Here is a 17,500-nt window from a genome sequence, read left to right on the forward strand (position 1 = left end):
CATAATGGGAGAGAGGCGAACGGAATCAAATCATGACGCAGACTAGATTCAAACCTGAGCGCAACAGCTGTTTTATATGCGGCATGAATGTTAATGAACATCTTCTCTCTTTAGACGAAAGAGTTCATTAATGCGGAGCTGTTAGCGCAGTTGTACTCGTGCAGCGATCAGAACACACTGATGGAGGAGTCCGCCGAACAGGCGCAGCGGCGCGATGAGATGTTGCGCATGTACTTCGCCCTTAAAGAAGCGCTCAACATCATCGGTGACATCAGCACCACCACCGTCTCCACGGCACTGCCGCCACCTGTAGATGACTCCTGGCTGCAGGTGCAACGTACAGGCTCAGGGGGACGGTACGTTCAGACACAATGCTTTATAAAATACTTTAAAGACTAGTGTATCTGCATGAATTTACTTTGGCTAATGCTGAACTTGTGAATATTAATTATGATGTGTGAGTGGACAGTTCATTAATGTTCACTAGCAATGTCAGCAGGACCTACTTAATATTAATGAGCTAAGCCTTGTACTTAATAGTCAGGAGCCAGGACCTACTTAACCTCTCATGTCATCACTACCAGCCATCCTTATTCATGCACTAAAGCTCAGCGAGAGACCAGGAACACAGCTCCACCTGCTGTTGGAAAAATGTGTCAATTAACCCTTAATACATACAGCACAGCCTTCAAAACACATTTAACATTCATTTGATGTATTCTCGAGTGAAACAGGATATTTAGAGGGAAATAATACAGAGTGGCACTTGATCTCATCCATCTGAATTTAGTTTGATTGTTACATGTTAGACTTTGATATTACTGGTAAATATTATTTTACTCCACCAATATGGCCTTCATTATGTCATCAGATAAGAAAAGCTTCACATTTTGATTTAGACAAACATTTTTTCTTTAGTAAAACTTAGTGGAGTAAATGGGGTCTAATTGTAAATATGTTGACTTAAATATCTCAGTATTTTCCCGGTAAGGTCTCCCGCCACCAGCCCGACCCCTCAGAGACGAGCTCCTCCTCCAGGGCCTCCAGGACGCCCAGGATCTCGCGGCTCTGCCCCGGGCCCCCCTGCTGTAGGTGGACCGCCTGTTCCCTCTCGCCCGGGGGCCTCTCCGGACCCCTCCAGCGGGCCACCCCCTCAGGTCCCATCCCGGCCTAACCGCGCTCCCCCCAGCGTGCCCAGGTGAGACTCACTACGTAACGTTGCAGGAATATTGTATTAATGTTAGAGATTAGTCTGGCTGTAATAATTGCAGATGAAATAATACTTTTACAGGACACATGGTAATACATTGCAACGATTTGAAGTAGAGAATATTTAAGCTGTAGTAATTTCTGCGCAACTAGCGGCACCAAAGTTGCAGTCTATTACTCTGAGGGCTCAACATGTCAACTACTGGCTCAACCAGTGATGTAAGCTTGGGGTGGGACTACTTGCTTGCCTGACCAATGGAAGATGGGGCTGAGCGGAAGGGGTGTTTAGGAGTGTTTGGGAAACATGTTTGGAAACGACCATTTTTGCAGTTCTGATTGGTGGTGCAGAAATTACACGCTTTCCCTGTATGTTGTACATTGGAGAAAATGTTGTTAAAACAGCTCAGAATATGTTCAGAAAGAGTGAAGATTAACCTTCCAGTCCTTCAGTCTAATAAGAACGTCCGTTTGCTCTCAGCCGCGGAATGTGAGACGCTAACCAGTGGAATAAGTGCATTGTTGTGGGTGAGTTAACCGGTCACCATCGCAACGTTTAAACGATAAGAAGTTGCAGTTTAACCACCATTGAAATTCAACTCATTTCTTAATCAGATTTAGACGTCAAGGGTGAATCTCACGACAAAACATCAAGGAAAAAAACAAGACATTATATTATGTATAATAAAAATGAATCCTGTTTTAGCATCCAAAAAGTTATTTTACATGAAAGGAATATTCCGGGTTCAGTACAAGTTCAGCTCAATGGACAGCATTTGTGGCATAATGTTGATTACCACAAAAATACATTTCGACTCGTCCCTCCTTTTCTTTAATAAAAGCACAAATCTGTGTTCCAGTGAGACACTTACAATGGAAGTCAATGGGGTCAATCTGTAAACATTAAAATACTCACTGTTTCAAAAGTATAGACACATAAACAATATGTGTGTTAACATGATTTTACTGTGAGAAAATCACTTACTAACCGCATCTGTGGAAAGATATAACCAATTTTATAACCTCGTTGCCATGACGATGTAACGCTGTAAACACAAAATCAATAAAACGACTGTGATTTAAACAACTTTAATTCTCCTGTTAAAACTCATCTATTATTTCAGCTGTAATGTAAGTGCTTTTATAAAATTATAAGATTCACGTTTCTGCCTTTAAACCCTCTAAAAATTGGCCCCATTGACTTCCATTGGAAGTGTCTCACATTTTTGCTTACTGTATTTTAAAGAAAAGGAGGAACGAGTCAAAATGAAATTTTGTGGTGATCAATATTACGCCACAAATGCTGTCGATTGAGCTGAACTTATATTGAACCCGGAATATTCCTTTAACGTGTTTAATAGACAGCCCTACTGACTACATGAATTAAAAGTACAGCAAATATAACCCAGATGTGTAGAAATTTCACAATTTAAAAGGTACACTCAGTCATTGTGTTGATTATGTTTTCCTGGCTTGGTTGTCTTTATACCATTGTCGAAACGTGAGTGAAAGTATCCAGTAACAGGGAGGAGTATTTGGCTGATCATGTGATCAACATTTCTTATGCTGATCTAGTTTCGTGAGATTCACCTGTCTTCAGTTTGGCGTCCTGCTTCTTACTTTTGTTATCGTTCAAACGTTACAATGCCAATCATTTGATGCACAGTGTGTTCTCAGCATCTCATCTATAATTGTGTCACTGAATGCACGTTTAGGTCTCAGAAACCATCAGCACGTAACGCTGCGCACCTCGCTTGCTGTAGACACAACAAAAACACTGAAAGACAGATTGGACGAGGCTGTGAGACAGATAACACTCCTGCTCTTTTGTATTCTTTCTATATATCCATTGCTGAAGTTTGTCTTCTGAGATGTGCGATTGCAATCGCTCTGACACTAACGACAAACGCTTGCTTCCTGACAGTAACATGCACGCCACTTTGTAATCTAAATCAAAGGATATATATATATATATATATATATATATATAAAACGCTTCTGTTCCTGATTAATTATTCACAGACTGAACGGCAAAACCTCTGTACTTTAGCAAGAATCAATATCTAATATCCAGCTGATCTGTTCTACTAATGATTATTTGACTGATCAGTGATTTCCATTAACTCATAATTAGTTTTGTCACAGTTCTATAAACTGATTTGAGAGGTTTTTGGCCGGTCAGTCTGTGCTCAGCCTGGATTTGAGCCGTGTTTATGTTTCTGTGTTTCTCCTCCACGTGTTTTACGCCTCCTACTCTTCCCCTCTCTAACGTCACTCCGTCTTGACCCCTCCTGCTGATATTGATTATTTTTCACAGAATCACAATCAGTGATCAATGAGGACTGACTCTTCTGGTACGTCTGTTGTTCTTACGCCATTACCCATCATCCTCTCTGCACGCCGACTGTCCCTGAGATCCTCAAACAGACACACACAACACATTCTGAGTCATTTAGCAGACGCTTTAATCTAAAGCAACTTACAAACTTGCAAAAGAAATGATACAGTGCTTTGAGGTCACTGATTCCAAATTCACCATGGTAACCAGAATTGAATTTTTTTTAAAACATTGTTTACTAAATGTAAATGGGCATTTATTCAACTTCAGGCACTTTCATGTCCCAGAGGTTGATTTTTTATTTACTTAAATTAATTAAAAACTGAATTGGAGACTTTTTACCAGGTCTTTATTATTTATTTCTTCATTTTAATTTTGTGGTATTTTTCAAATGTCTTTTATGTATTGAATTGACTGTTTTAGCCTTCAGACCCCGAATTTCAAAATTAAACTACGAAAACGCATTATGAAAATACAAATTATTGCCATTTCAAATATATTATAAACCGTTTTAATATTTACTGTGTAAAAATGATTTCTATTAATTGTTCAAAAATGACGGCTGTCCCACAGTCGTGACGTCATTTCCACCGCACCGAACGATTTTGCCCGTAATAAAGTTATTTCATCTGTTAGTGTACTTATTAACCAAGTGGACAAAAGTGTGAGTGAAGAGCATGCTTGAGATGAAATATGAGACAAAAGAAAAATCAAGGGAAATACAAGTGCTGTGAAAAAGTATTTGCCCCCATCCTGATTTCTTCTGTTTTTGTGTATTTTTCATACTAAATTGTTTAAACAAGATACAACATAAAACAAAACCGGAGTAAACAAAATACAGTTTTCAAATATATCTATTTTTTATTGAAGCAAAAAAGTTATCCAACACCTATATCACCCCTGTGAAAAACTAACTGCCCCCTTAAACTTAATAGCTGGTTGTGCCAACTTTAACAGCAACAACTGCGACAAACACTTCCGATAACTGGAGATCAGTCTTTCTCAACACTGTGGGGGAATTTTAGCCCACTCTTCTTTCAGAACTGCTGTAGTTCAGACACATTGGAGGGTTTTCAAGCATGAACTGCCCGTTTAAGGTCCTGCCACAGCATCTCAATCGGGTTCAAGTCAGGACTTTGACTAGGCCACTCCAAAACTTTAATTTAGCTTCTTTTGTGGCATTCAGAGGTGGACTTACTCCTATGCTTTGGATCATTGTCTTGCTGCATAATCCAGTTGTGCTTGAGCTTCAACTCATGGACTGATGACCGGATGTTCTCCTTTTGGATTTTCTGGTAGAGAGCAGAATTCATGATTCCCTCAAAGCATCCCCACACCATCACACTACCACCATCATGCTTGACTGTAGGTATGAGTATGTTTGATTTACGCCAGATGTAACGGGACCCCTGTCTTCCAAACAGTTCCACTTCCGACTCATCAGTCCACAGAACATTCTCCCAAAAGGTTTGAGGATCATCAAGGTGTGTTTTGGCAAAATTCAGATGAGCCTTAATGTTCTTCTGGGTTAGCAGTGGTATCCGCCCCGCCACTCTTCCATGAATGGCATTTTTGCCCAGTGTCTTTCTGATAGTGGAGTCATGAACAGTGACCTTTAGTGATGCGAGAGAGGTCTGCAGTTCCTTGGATGTTGTGCTTGGCTTTTTTGTGACTTCCTGGATGAGTCGTCGCTGTGCTCTTGGAGGAATTTTGGAAGGTCGGCCACTTCTGGGAAGGTTCACTACTGTGCCAAGTGTTCTCCATTTGGAGATAATGGCTCTCACTGTGGTTCTTTGGAGTCCCAGAGCCTTTGAAATAGCTTTGTAACTCTTCCCAGACTGATGTATTTCAATCACCGTTTTCATCATCATTTCTGGAATTTCTTTCGACCTTGGCATAGTGTGCTACTGGGTGAGACCTTTTAGCCAACTTCATGCTGCTGAAAAAGTTCTATTCAGGTGTTGATTTGATTGAACAGGGCTGGCAGTAATCAGGTCTGGGTGTGTCTAGTCCAGCTGAACCCCATTATGAATGCAGTTTCATAGATTTGGGGATTTAGTAACTAAGGGGGCAAATACTTTTTCACACAGGCCCAGCTGGTATTGGATAACTTTTTTGCTTCACTAAAAACATTATCATTTAAAAACTGTATTTTGTGGTTACTCAGATTGACTTTGTTTTATGTCAGATTTTGTTTTAATTATTATTATTATTATTATTATTTAACTATTTTGTATGAGATATACACAAAAACAGAAGAAATCAGGGTGGGGGCAAATACTTTTTCACAGCACCGTATCACTTGTAAGCTGAATATTTTCATTGGATTTTTATTAGTTAATTATGTGTATTTAGGATACATAATATTAGATAGGAAATTAGCCTTAGCAAGAATGCATTTTAATTTGTAAAAACGCTAAAAACAGCACATAATTCTATTAAACACAATACAGAATTTGAGATGTTTGAATTTGATCCTGAAGCACAAACGGTAGTACAAAACAATTGTGACATGTACACAAAGAGAAAACATCTCATATTAACCTTAAACTTGGAGTTTTGAACCGACTGACAATTTTCAATAACAGCACACACACACACACACACACACACACACACACACACACACTTTTAGACAAACAACAGCATGTCTCTGTCTTTGAGGGTCTCTGGGATGGAGGACAGAATCTGTGAGATGCTGCAAGACCCCTCAGTTTGCCAGACGTCACATGAAACACTTTACAAGGGAATATTCTGGATTAAATACATTTTACGCTGTAGGTTCTATGATTGTGACATGCTGTCTGCAAAAAATCATTTGAACTCTTCACTCAGTCTTATTTACGGTAACAGTGAAAGTCTGTGGGGCAAGTGCAAAGCAGTGGAAATAATCATTTAAAATATGCAGCGGTCTCGCTGATTTTAAAGAACAAACGTTAGCATGAAACTGGTGTGATGGAATCATTACTGAGCCTGTCTGTGTAAAGTTATGCAATAATATCCAATAAAATCCAAACTCTTTCCAGCCAATAAAAAAAACGTTTATTTTCTCTTGGCATCCATACAAAGATACTAGAAAGGGATGTGATGTAACAGTCCGTAAAGCGCCGTTTACATGCAGCAAACACAGGAATTACATCAGTAATCAGTAATTACAAGTTCACCCACCTAGAAAAGTAGTCCCACCGTCAAAAGGACAATTTAGACACTTAACACCTCAAATAATGCACAATTTTGTGTGGGATAACTCGTTTAAGTGCTTTAACAAAAACACAAGCTTCACATTCATAGACTGCCATTGTAAGGGCATTACTAGGGCCCTTATGATCTTCACGATGCGGAAAACGCTGACGGAAATGCAGAATTGAGTCATAAAAAATGAATTAAAGGAATATTCCGGGTTCAATACAAGTTAAGCTCATTTGAAAGCATTTTTGGCATAATGTTGATTACCGCAAAAATGTATTTCGAATCGTCCGTCCTTTTCTTTAAAAATGTGTGTTCCAGTGAGACACTTACAATGGAAGTCAATGGGGTCAATCTGTAAACATTAAAATACTCACTGTTTCAAAAGTATAGACACAAGACATAAACAATATGTGTGTTAACATGATTTTACTGTGAGAAAATCACTTACTAACCGCATCTGTGGAAAGATATAGACAATTTTACAACTTTGTTGCCATGACGATGTAACGCTGTAAACTCTAATACCTTAAAACGTCCGTAAAAACGTTGATTGAAACAACTTTACATCTCACATAATACACGAGTTTTAACAGAAGAATTAATGTAAGTGCTTTTATAAAATTATAAGTGTCACATTTCTGTCTTTAAACCTTCTAAAAATTGCCCCCCATTGACTTCCATTGTAAGTGACTCACTGGAACACAGATTTTGGCCTTTTTTTTAAAGAAAAGGAGGGACGAGTTGAAATTAATTTTTGTGGTAATCAATATTATGCCACAAATGCTGTCGATTGAGATTAACTTATATTGAACCCAAAACATTCCTTTAAGAAAAAAACTAAATTTGCAAAATGATGATGAAATTAATGACAATTTTAGATATAATCAAATTCGAAATCGCAATATGGCCAAGTATGTTTTTTAAACTACAAAAGGATGCAATTTAATTAAATATAAATCTAGGCTACAGTCTACATGCTTCAGAATGAAAGAGCGGCACTCCTCTGCTCTTTCATGTACCACACACACGCACAAAATTGAATTTAAACATAAAACAAGGAATCCAGAAAAATAAACACGAAAAAAGCAACATTTTGGGGTGTGGGGAATAAACTGATTTCATCAAGCCCTACATTACTGTAAACAAAATTATCATCTGTGGTAATCAACAGCATGCCACGTACATTGTACATAATCCAGAATATTCTTTACAAAAAAGTAAAAATATTTACAACAGGTCTAAAATGACTGAGAACGTCCAATCAAATCCCTGCCCAGCTTTTACGTATTTGCATATCAAATACTGACTGGCGCAGGGCTTGCAGAATGAGAAATTGCAGCTCTCGGATTTTGTGGCTGGTGTGAATACAGTATGTCCTCTGAATGAGACACTGTCAGTGACTTGTAAAGTATTAAGTGTATTTTAGATTTGATTTACCAGGTTTAATTTGCAGCCCCTGCACGGTTTACTTCATATCCATTTTTCCATCATCATTTATTATTCCTTCTTACTGAAAAATACACTATAAACATTCACTCAAACACTACACACACACACAATCTGTCTACGAGCTTTTGGGTGAAATCTCACATTGGGGTAAAGTGTGAATGTTTTTTGTGTTTTTTGTGTCTTCATATTATCTCATTCTTTCATAACATGATTGTAAACATCCTTTAAGCTCTTTTAGTTTACGCTCTGCCTTTTAGAACAAAGAAAAAAAATGTTGCACTGAACAAACATGCAACAGTTACTGAATTAGTCCACACATCTACTTGTAAAACCCCGCCTCCCAAAGACATATCAGCCAACCAAAATGTGCACAATGACTCCCAGGCAGAGAGTCCTGCTGATTGGCGTGTTGTCTGTTTGCAGCACCTGTTAAACAAATTCTTTTGGAAAATGTAGTGTTTTATAACAATTTAAAAATGATTAGCCCACCGTTACATTACTAGAGTTATATTATTTATAATAGCAAAATCATGAGATCATGAGAAATGATGTTTTTGTCCTTTATTGCATTATGTTATTATGAACTAATATTGCAAATAATAAATCTCTGAGGTTTGTAAAAGAAATCCTTTCACGTGCACATTGTCACTTTCATCATCTCTGTGTCTTGTGTGTTTCCATGGCAGCCGACGACCCCCGCCATCACCTTCTCGACCCAACAGACCCACAGACTCCTCCCTCTTAGACTATTAGCTCCTCCCATACCTGTGACAGACAGCGAGGACAGACACACCCACCCATCCAGAACTCCTCCCCCTTCCTGCTTCTCATCTTACACACTCAAATACACACTCTAGACAGCACAACAACTCTAGAACTGTGTAACTTATTATTCGGAGAATTATTTCAGTTTTTATCGTAACTTACATTTGGTCGTTCTCATGCAACATCTACAAGCAAACATGCCGACTTCATCAGCTGCTGTATGTTCCTTCAAATCATATCTAACACATGCCATGCATAAGGAATGTTTATGAACACAAACCATAAACTGACTAAAAATAAGCTGGCAAGAAAGCATTAAGAGGGTGAAAAAGAGGGTTTGATAAATGCTTTTCTCTCCGATTTCTGTTGCTTTATTATCTGTCATCTTTTACTTTATTCCCTGCAGTGTGAACGGTGCATAACAGATGCACACTCTCTCAATCAGATGCATTATCTCTCCTGGGTGTTCGCTGGAGTTCTCACGATAACTGCATCTCTGGAATGTGCTTGTTTATTTGTATTCCTCTACATTATTTTTGCCTCTTTTTGTTTTTGTGTTGTGTTTCGGCTGCAGCGCTCCCTGAACTCACTGGCCAGAAGACGACACCAAACGCCCATGAAGGGTAATTCAACTTTACCAGAGTTCACACAGTCTTTCCCTCTCTGTCAGAAGCTCTGAAACATCCCGTTTGTTGTGTAGAAAACTGATGACAGTAAAGTTGCACACTTTTCAGGAAATAAAAATAGTTTAAATGTTGAACTTTAAAACTAAGATGAACATCAAATCATTAAGGGCACTAGTCGCAGCGCTGTAAGTCATAAGCGCAAAGTTAGTGGGCATGGCCATGAAGTTTTGGTGTATTTGTGAAAGTATGCGCTAAGTCTAGGCGCAAGTGGGTTTGGTGAAATTGCGTGCGCAAAGCACTAATGGGCTGGGTCAAGTGCAATTAAATTCTGAGGTTCTTCTCCGGTTATTGCATCAAAATTAAACCAAAAATATTTCTAAATTCAAATTACACTTTAAACAAAACAAAAATATAATCAAAATAATGAGGTGGTCAAAAAAGTCATATCAAATCCAAACATTTTACCCTCGCCAACTTCTTCCACCGGACCCTTTTGCAGTGACTTATTTCAAATAAACCATGACCTATAGATAGTTTAACACAAATATCATACATTTTTGTTTCATAAAATGGCTACAACAGTGATCGTCAGGGACATAATTTGATATTCCACTATAGAGTTTGAACATGAACTATCACCACCTGCTGGTGGAATCTCCAAACTGCAAATGCAGGAACCGAATTTAGACTTTGCGCTGAAAACAGAAGTGCTTCTGAAACGTCTCAGCGCAGCGACCTATTTCTCAGGAAAATAGCAAATTTCACTTTGCGCCACTTCTTAAACATACAAGTACAACACACCCCTAGTTTGTGTGCATACACCCACAGATAGCGCAAACACTCCCACCCACGGCCAATTGCGCTTAGAATTAGCGCTCTCACGAAAATTGGGTATGCCGTTGCGCATGGTTTTGCACGTAGCGCTGCACTTTGCATGCTTACGAAAGAAGAGCCCCGTATCTTTAAACATTTTCAATAATGCATTGCATTATTGGGGAATCATGAAATTATTTTATTTTATTTTATTTTCAATTTCGCATGCCCAATTCCCAATGCGCTCTAAGTCCTTGTGGTGGCATAGTGACTCGCCTCAATCCGGGTGGCGGAGGACGAATCTCAGTTGCCTCCACGTCCGAGACCATCAATCTGTGCATCTTATCACGTGGCTTGTTGAGCGCGTTACCGCGGAGACGTAGCGCGTGTGGAGGCTTCACACTATTCTCCGCGGCATCCACGCATAAACTCACCACGTACCCCACCGAGAGCGAGAACCACATTATAGCGACCACGAGGAGGTTGCCCCATGTGACTCTACCCTCCCTAGCAACCGAGCCAATTTGGTTGCTTAGGAGACCTGGCTGGTGTCACTCAGCACGCCCTGGATTCGAACTCGTGACATTTTACCAGCAAAACATTTCTCAAGATAAAATTTTCTGCCACAAATTTGACACATTACTCATTTACTCGATTTATACAAAGTAAAAGACAGACTACGGATGTCTGAAAAACAGCAGTCTTATAGCACATAAGGGCTTGTGCAATTGCTTCATACAGTTGAACAGATGGATCAGATGATGTCTGACGGACTATAAAAGAGTCGTGTTGATCAGTCGAGAAATTATACTCGTTTAGCTGCAATCATTTAATAACTGTCTTTTGGCTTAGTGATGTTAAGGCTTCTGGAACGTGTAGTAGTTTAGTTATTGAGGAAATAAACACAGTTCGAACATGTCATGTCCTGAGTGGATTCGAGTCCAAACTTTAGAGTAGACCCTCTTTTACCAACGGTTCAGAATCGAAAACTGGATTGTTTTTGGAATCGACTCCCAGGCTATTGTTTTAAACCTAACAAACTTCTTTTTGTTAAAAGTTTTGCTTGAAAACTTGAAAGTTCTGCTGACAGTAAAGAGGGAAAGTGTGGTTTGTCTTCTAGCCGTGTGGACTCTTGGGGCAGATCTCTATCTGCTTAAGTCTCATTTGTTTTAAACCTTACACTATTCTTTCTTATTTCCTTTTCTGCTTTCATGGCCCAGCCGGCCAAACAAGGGTGACCCCTCTCACCCCGAGAGCTTTAGCATCTCCTCATCACTTCTCCTCTACTTTCTGCTTCTCTTTTTTTCTCTCATCTCACCCTGAACTGAGTAAAACAACCCAGAACCCACCAGCACAACAGAACCACCCTGAACACTGGACAACAGCGTGAAAGAACATAAAGGAACCGGCAAACCTTTCTGATGTTCTCTGCATCTTCTTTCCTGCATCAGCGGTGGAGAAGTGCATTCCATCAGTTGCCCGCTCATGGTGTCTCTTATTCGGTTTAACGTTCCTCAACATTCAAGCCCATTGTGATAGTCCACAACCCTCAAACCCATTATGAATCATGTTATCCAACGGTTCCCAAACATGTTCCTGGAGTCTCCCTTATCTGACACAGTCATTTCGGGTCATGGAGGCTCCACTAATGAGCTGATGAGTTCAGTCAGGTGGGTTTGAGTATGGGAGACATCTACATTGTGTTTGGAAACCGCCATTTATTCTCGTTAGATGTTATAACGATGTGATTAAAAGCGTTCAGGTACAGAATGAGGATGTGTGTTCACTCTATGGTAAGCCCTTTCGACATTTAATCACAAGAAATCGACAATATTAAAGTGAAATATGTTAGTTAAAATGCTCATTCTTGATATCAGCAATGGAAATACAAATTGAAGTGTTTATTTCTACAAAAACGACATCAATACTCTCAGAAATTACCATTCTTTATATCAAAAAACAATTCTTGATAACCTATCTGTAACTGCATTTTCACTATTAGATAGGAGTCATTCACTCCTATTCAAAACGCAATTACAGATATATAAAATTATAAGAATATTTAACCTATTTCTTTAAGATTTACGCATTCTAATTTCATAACAAAATTCCATCAAATTGAATTGTGTGATTTTCTTTCAAAATTACATCAATAAAACTTTAAATATTTGTGTTAATGCCAACAGCATACATTTTGCCAAAGGTGTGTATTTTGGGGGGAATTTTGATATTTCAACCTCAGTTCCTATAATACATCTATAATACACTATGTACACAAAATAGTTCCACTCACGACCTTCAGGACAAAAATGTCCCCATTGAAACCCATTAAAACTGCAATATTTGATCCCAGTGCCATTAAAGCATAAAATCATGAATTCTATGATATTATGCTTTCATTCCGGAGCCCTGGCTTCAAAATTTACATTTGTAATATTTTCCACCAGATGGCGCCATTTTTCACATGTTTAGCCTATGGAGCAAATACATGCTTTTCCCCTATTTTCTGTTTGCTGTATTATAGAGCACTGCAGGACAATTGAATAAATGATGCAGATAAAATTGTGTGTGTGTGTTGGTATGAATGTCAGAGTGTGTATGTGTGTATTGAGAAATGTGTGTTTGTCTAAAAAACAACAGTGGCATTATGTAAACAAACTGGCATTTAAAGGGTTAAAATCCTGAAAATGAATGAATATTTGGTAGTTATGATCAGGACTGATGTTGGTTAAACAATCTAAGTCAGTGAAAGTGGAAAATAATATTCATATATAATATTATTATGGCAGTTTTTTGACGCAGACATTTTTGTCCTCCAAGGACCTCCGAGTAACTTTTTTTTATTGACGCACAAGGGTTAAAGTTTACTCTATTCAATCTGGGGGGAGGGGGTGGGGTGTTGGTGCGAAGGTGCAGTGAGAAAGTGCGAGCGCAAGGCAATCAACTGTGTTGCTACTGGGTCCTTGAAAAATGTATAACACGCGAGTAAAGGCACCCGCTGGAGTTCCTGGTGCCCCCCGAGGGAGTTGGTGCAGGGAGCAGCGGTACTGCAGATATCTAAAATACCAAATCTAACATGTTGAAATAAATTTACACATATTTGTAACTTAACTGTTGATATTTGATATATACAAAAAGGATTATTTTTACTAGTAAGACGTGCATTGTTAATATGCTAAATTAGAATTTCAACTAGTACGAAATTAATGATAAATACCTGTAATTGCGTTTTGAACAGGAGCGAAATTATGAAATTATATTAGTGACAATGCAGTTGCAGATATAAAAATGATTTGAAATTCCTTTTTTTATATAAAGAATTAACGCTTTATACTAGTGCAAATGTAATTCCTAATGTCAAAAATTTGCAATTAGTGTAAATCAAATCCTGCACAGGATTAAATGTCAATTTGGCTTGCCATATTCACCCTCTCTGAGTGAGTTCAGAAAACATATAGTGAAATCAGTTGCTTTAGCGAGGCTGGATTGAACTGAAGAGTGCAATATAAATACATTGATCAGTCGTATTTACACGCTGATCACCAATTCATGACATTTAAAACATAATAGAGCAGTGTTTGGGTGAACAGACATTCTCAAGTTGTGTGTTTATAGAAATTGTTGATTTCATTTAATGTAAAGTGAATAGTCTGTGTGATACTAATAATTATTGAGCATTCAGGCCCCTCACATTCACTGTATGGCAAATTCAGACTTTATAACATGTGTGTATTTATCGCATCAGTCACAGGTTAGTCTGGTTATCCACACACAGGCTGTGTTTAGAATGGAATAAGCTACTAGCATACTGCGCAGTATATACTATTTTTAAAAAGTAGTATGTGAAACAGTATGCATTATCCAATGCTAAACATTTCAGGCAGTGTATGCTGTTCCTAACACAGATTGGATTAAATAATTTGTAAACGATTTCACCGTTTTGCGAACTTTTACGTCACATACGCATTAATCTGTTAACTCCGTTTTCAGTTTCCTAACGTCATCGTTTTTCAAAGTATGTGGCAGTGGAGGAAACTCCATTCTAGTGTGAACGAGAGGCATAAACGTTGCTAAATGAATGCATTTTCTAACGAAAACAGATTAAGCCACGCCCACGTTTGAAAATGCATTCATTTTGCAACATTTACCCATGAAAACAGCATTTCGAAAACACTATATGACCTCATACTTTGGAAAATGATGACGTTAGGAAACGGAAACGGATTAGTGTGGACGTGGGCTTTTGTCTTTGAAACAGACCACGCCCCCATTACTTCAGCCACACCTCTCTTTCCAAAACCCCGCCCTCCAGTGACATCAGCCAGCCCAGTATCAGCAAAACCGAACGCACAAAATGATCGACAGTTATTGTTTTCTGATAGATATGTAAATAATTGTAGCCACTGTTAAAATACATTTTAATACTTTCGCCTATTCAGAGTTCAAATTCAAAATCGTTAAAATAAAGAACCTTTATACTCGACACTAATGCGGTCGACTTTATCTCTGTGTGTGGATAAACCGTTCCGGTACGAGATGTGCATTAAAAATATGCAAGTCAATTTCAAATCTGATTTTACTTGTTTGTTTGTGATCAAGATTTAGCAAATGAATAAATATCACTGCTGGTCTATGCATAGAAATCCATAAAGTTTGTTCAGATGTCGTTTGTTTTGCTGATAGTGAGAAAATATAAGCGCAACCCTCCACACCAGTGAACTGTATTTCGTTGTTTGTTGTAATAATTACTGTACTCAAGGGTGGAGATTGGGCTTGAACACTGGGGGGGTTACAGTGTGAAGAATGTACATGTTTCCATGGGGGGGGGGTTGTACTTGCTTGTTTTTATTATTGGAGGAAGGGGTTACCTCCCCCCCACCCCCCCTGGAATCTACGCCCCTGACTATACTGATAATATAAATAATAATGCCCCTGTTGGTAGTTCACATTGTGGCATGACAAAACCTGTCTGCGGTTGCAACTGTGCCGTATCAGTAGTATGTTTCTGTATATTTATCTTCACTACTATACACGCAAAATCTTTCCTGACCGCACTGAATTCCCTCCGAGTCTTAGTAAAACCCAATAATGAGAGAACAAGTACCGTTATTTAAGAGTAAACCATTAATCATGGACATATCTTAAGTGTGTTACGTGTCTTTGTGGTGCATTAAATGCAAATTGTGCTTCCACTGTTTAGAGAATAGTGTAGTCCACATGTACTGAATATTAAAGTGATTTATTTAAATTAAATGTGTAATAATGTGCATACAAATAATGGTGTGGTGCAAACTGGGCCTCTTTCTGTGTTTGGAAAGAAAGGTGTAATGAGACTGGGTGTGTAACAGGTGACAGAATGAGTGTGTGTATTAATGTGTCCTGCTGTTGATTGGACGAGATTGTCGAGCAGGACTTTGTCATCAATAAAGTTAAGTGTACCAAATGTTTGCTTTTGTGCCATTTATGTGTCTTGGTCTGGACACACTTAGCCAGATGCAATTAACAGAGGAATTATTTTCGCATATGTGTAGATGACGAAGCACAAACTTGGTTTTGTCTCACTTTTTATATTACAATACCAAAATTTCATAAGATATAAAATATGAAAATGTTCATGTGAATATCGACAAACTTTGACTCTTATTTAAAGTCTGTTCATTTTCTTGCAATTGCATGAATTATGTTTAATTCATTTGAATAAGCTGAAGTGTCTGAGCTAGACCAGAACATATTACTGAGAGTCTAATATACACTTTTCTACAAAAACTTAAATGACAACAGGTGCAATTTTACTCAATCAGCTTTATTAGGAGGAAAATCATCATCTGAAATATTTCTGCTGAAACTATAGTCATTATTCCTTCATTTTGTTCTAAAAGGCTGACTTAAATCAGATTAGTATAGGTAATTATTCCAAATAAATAGAATTCTCCTTTAAATTAGCTTTAGTATGAAATCAGACACACATCTCTCTCCTCGCCACGAGCGTGTCTTCTCTTACCACTTCAGCAGGCAAAGGTAAGCATTACTTTCATCCTTCTCCCCAACAGAATATACAATATGATACACAGTTACATATTTACACGGTTACATAAACAAGCTCGTTTTTTCTCTAATGTAGTTTGTTTCTTCTTATCAAAACAACATGTGTTGATCAAGATTGATTACAGCCCACCCCCAAAATAAGTACTGTAAAACCTACTCAAAGAAAACGCAGAGATACATCGATCAGCCACAACATTAAAACCACCCGTCTAATATTGTGTAGGTCCCCCTTGTGCCGACAAAACGGTGCCAACCTGCATCTCAGAACAGCATTCAGAGATGATATTCTTCTCAGCACAATTGTACAGAGTGGTTATCTGAGTTACCATAGACTTTGTCAGTTCAAACCAGTTTGGCCATTCTGTGTTGACCTCTCTCATCAACAAGTGTTTCCGTCTGCAGAACTGCCACTTACTGGATGTTTTTTGTTTTTGGCACCATTCGGAGAAAATCCCAGAAATACTCAAACCAGCCCATCTGGCACCAACAATCATGCCACACTCCAAATCACTGAGATCACATTTTTTCCCCATTCTGATGGTTGATGTGAACATTAACTGAAGCTCCTGACCCGTATCTGCATGAAAGTATGCAATGCACTGCTGCCACACGATTGGCTGATTAGATAATCGCATGGATGATTGTTGGTGCCGGACGGGCTGGTTTGAATATTTCTGGGATTTTCACACACAACAGTCTCTAGAATTTACTCCGAATGGTGCCAATGACAAAAAAACATCCAGTGAGCGGCAGTTCTGTGGATGGAAACACCTTGTTGATGAGAGAGGTCAACAGAGAATGGCCAGACCGGTTTGAACTGTCAAAGTCTACGGTAACTCAGATAACCACTCTGTACAATTGTGGTGAGAAGAATATCATCTCTGAATGCTGTTCTGAGATGCGGGTTGGCGCTGTTTTGGCAGCACGAGGGGGACCTACACAATATTAGACGGGTGGTTTTAATGTTGTGGATGATCGATGTATATATTGCATAAGCTCGACATTCACACCTCACAGATCCAAACTAATTAAAGTGCTTTGGAGTTCACTGGATCCAGCTAGTGGGGCA

General features: G+C 38.6%; 1 protein-coding gene across 9 annotated transcripts in view; it reads left to right on the forward strand.

Annotated features, from left to right (window-relative positions):
* The window catches only part of dnm1a (dynamin 1a), a 90,189-nt gene extending 74,364 nt beyond the window's left edge, over positions 1-15,825 (forward strand). For 5 of the 9 annotated variants that reach the window (XR_007897043.1, XR_007897050.1, XR_007897048.1 and 2 more), the window contains 5 exons: positions 115-356; positions 992-1,198; positions 1,688-1,734; positions 9,522-9,570; positions 11,607-15,825. Coding sequence is in view for 1 of the 9 variants with exons in the window: in XM_051696365.1 (XP_051552325.1) it covers positions 115-356; positions 992-1,198; positions 9,522-9,531 (459 nt within the window). In the remaining 8 variants the exon portion in view is untranslated. Of the gene's footprint in view, positions 1-114; positions 357-991; positions 1,199-1,687; positions 1,735-3,523; positions 3,561-8,868; positions 9,571-11,606 lie in introns of all 9 variants that reach the window. The other 4 variants (XR_007897046.1, XR_007897047.1, XR_007897045.1 and 1 more) reach the window with 4 other exon arrangements.
* Positions 15,826-17,500: the final 1,675 nt, after the last annotated feature.

The sequence above is a fragment of the Myxocyprinus asiaticus genome, chromosome 4 (assembly GCF_019703515.2).
Source record: "Myxocyprinus asiaticus isolate MX2 ecotype Aquarium Trade chromosome 4, UBuf_Myxa_2, whole genome shotgun sequence".
In the NCBI taxonomy this organism is placed as follows: Eukaryota; Metazoa; Chordata; class Actinopteri; order Cypriniformes; family Catostomidae; genus Myxocyprinus; species Myxocyprinus asiaticus.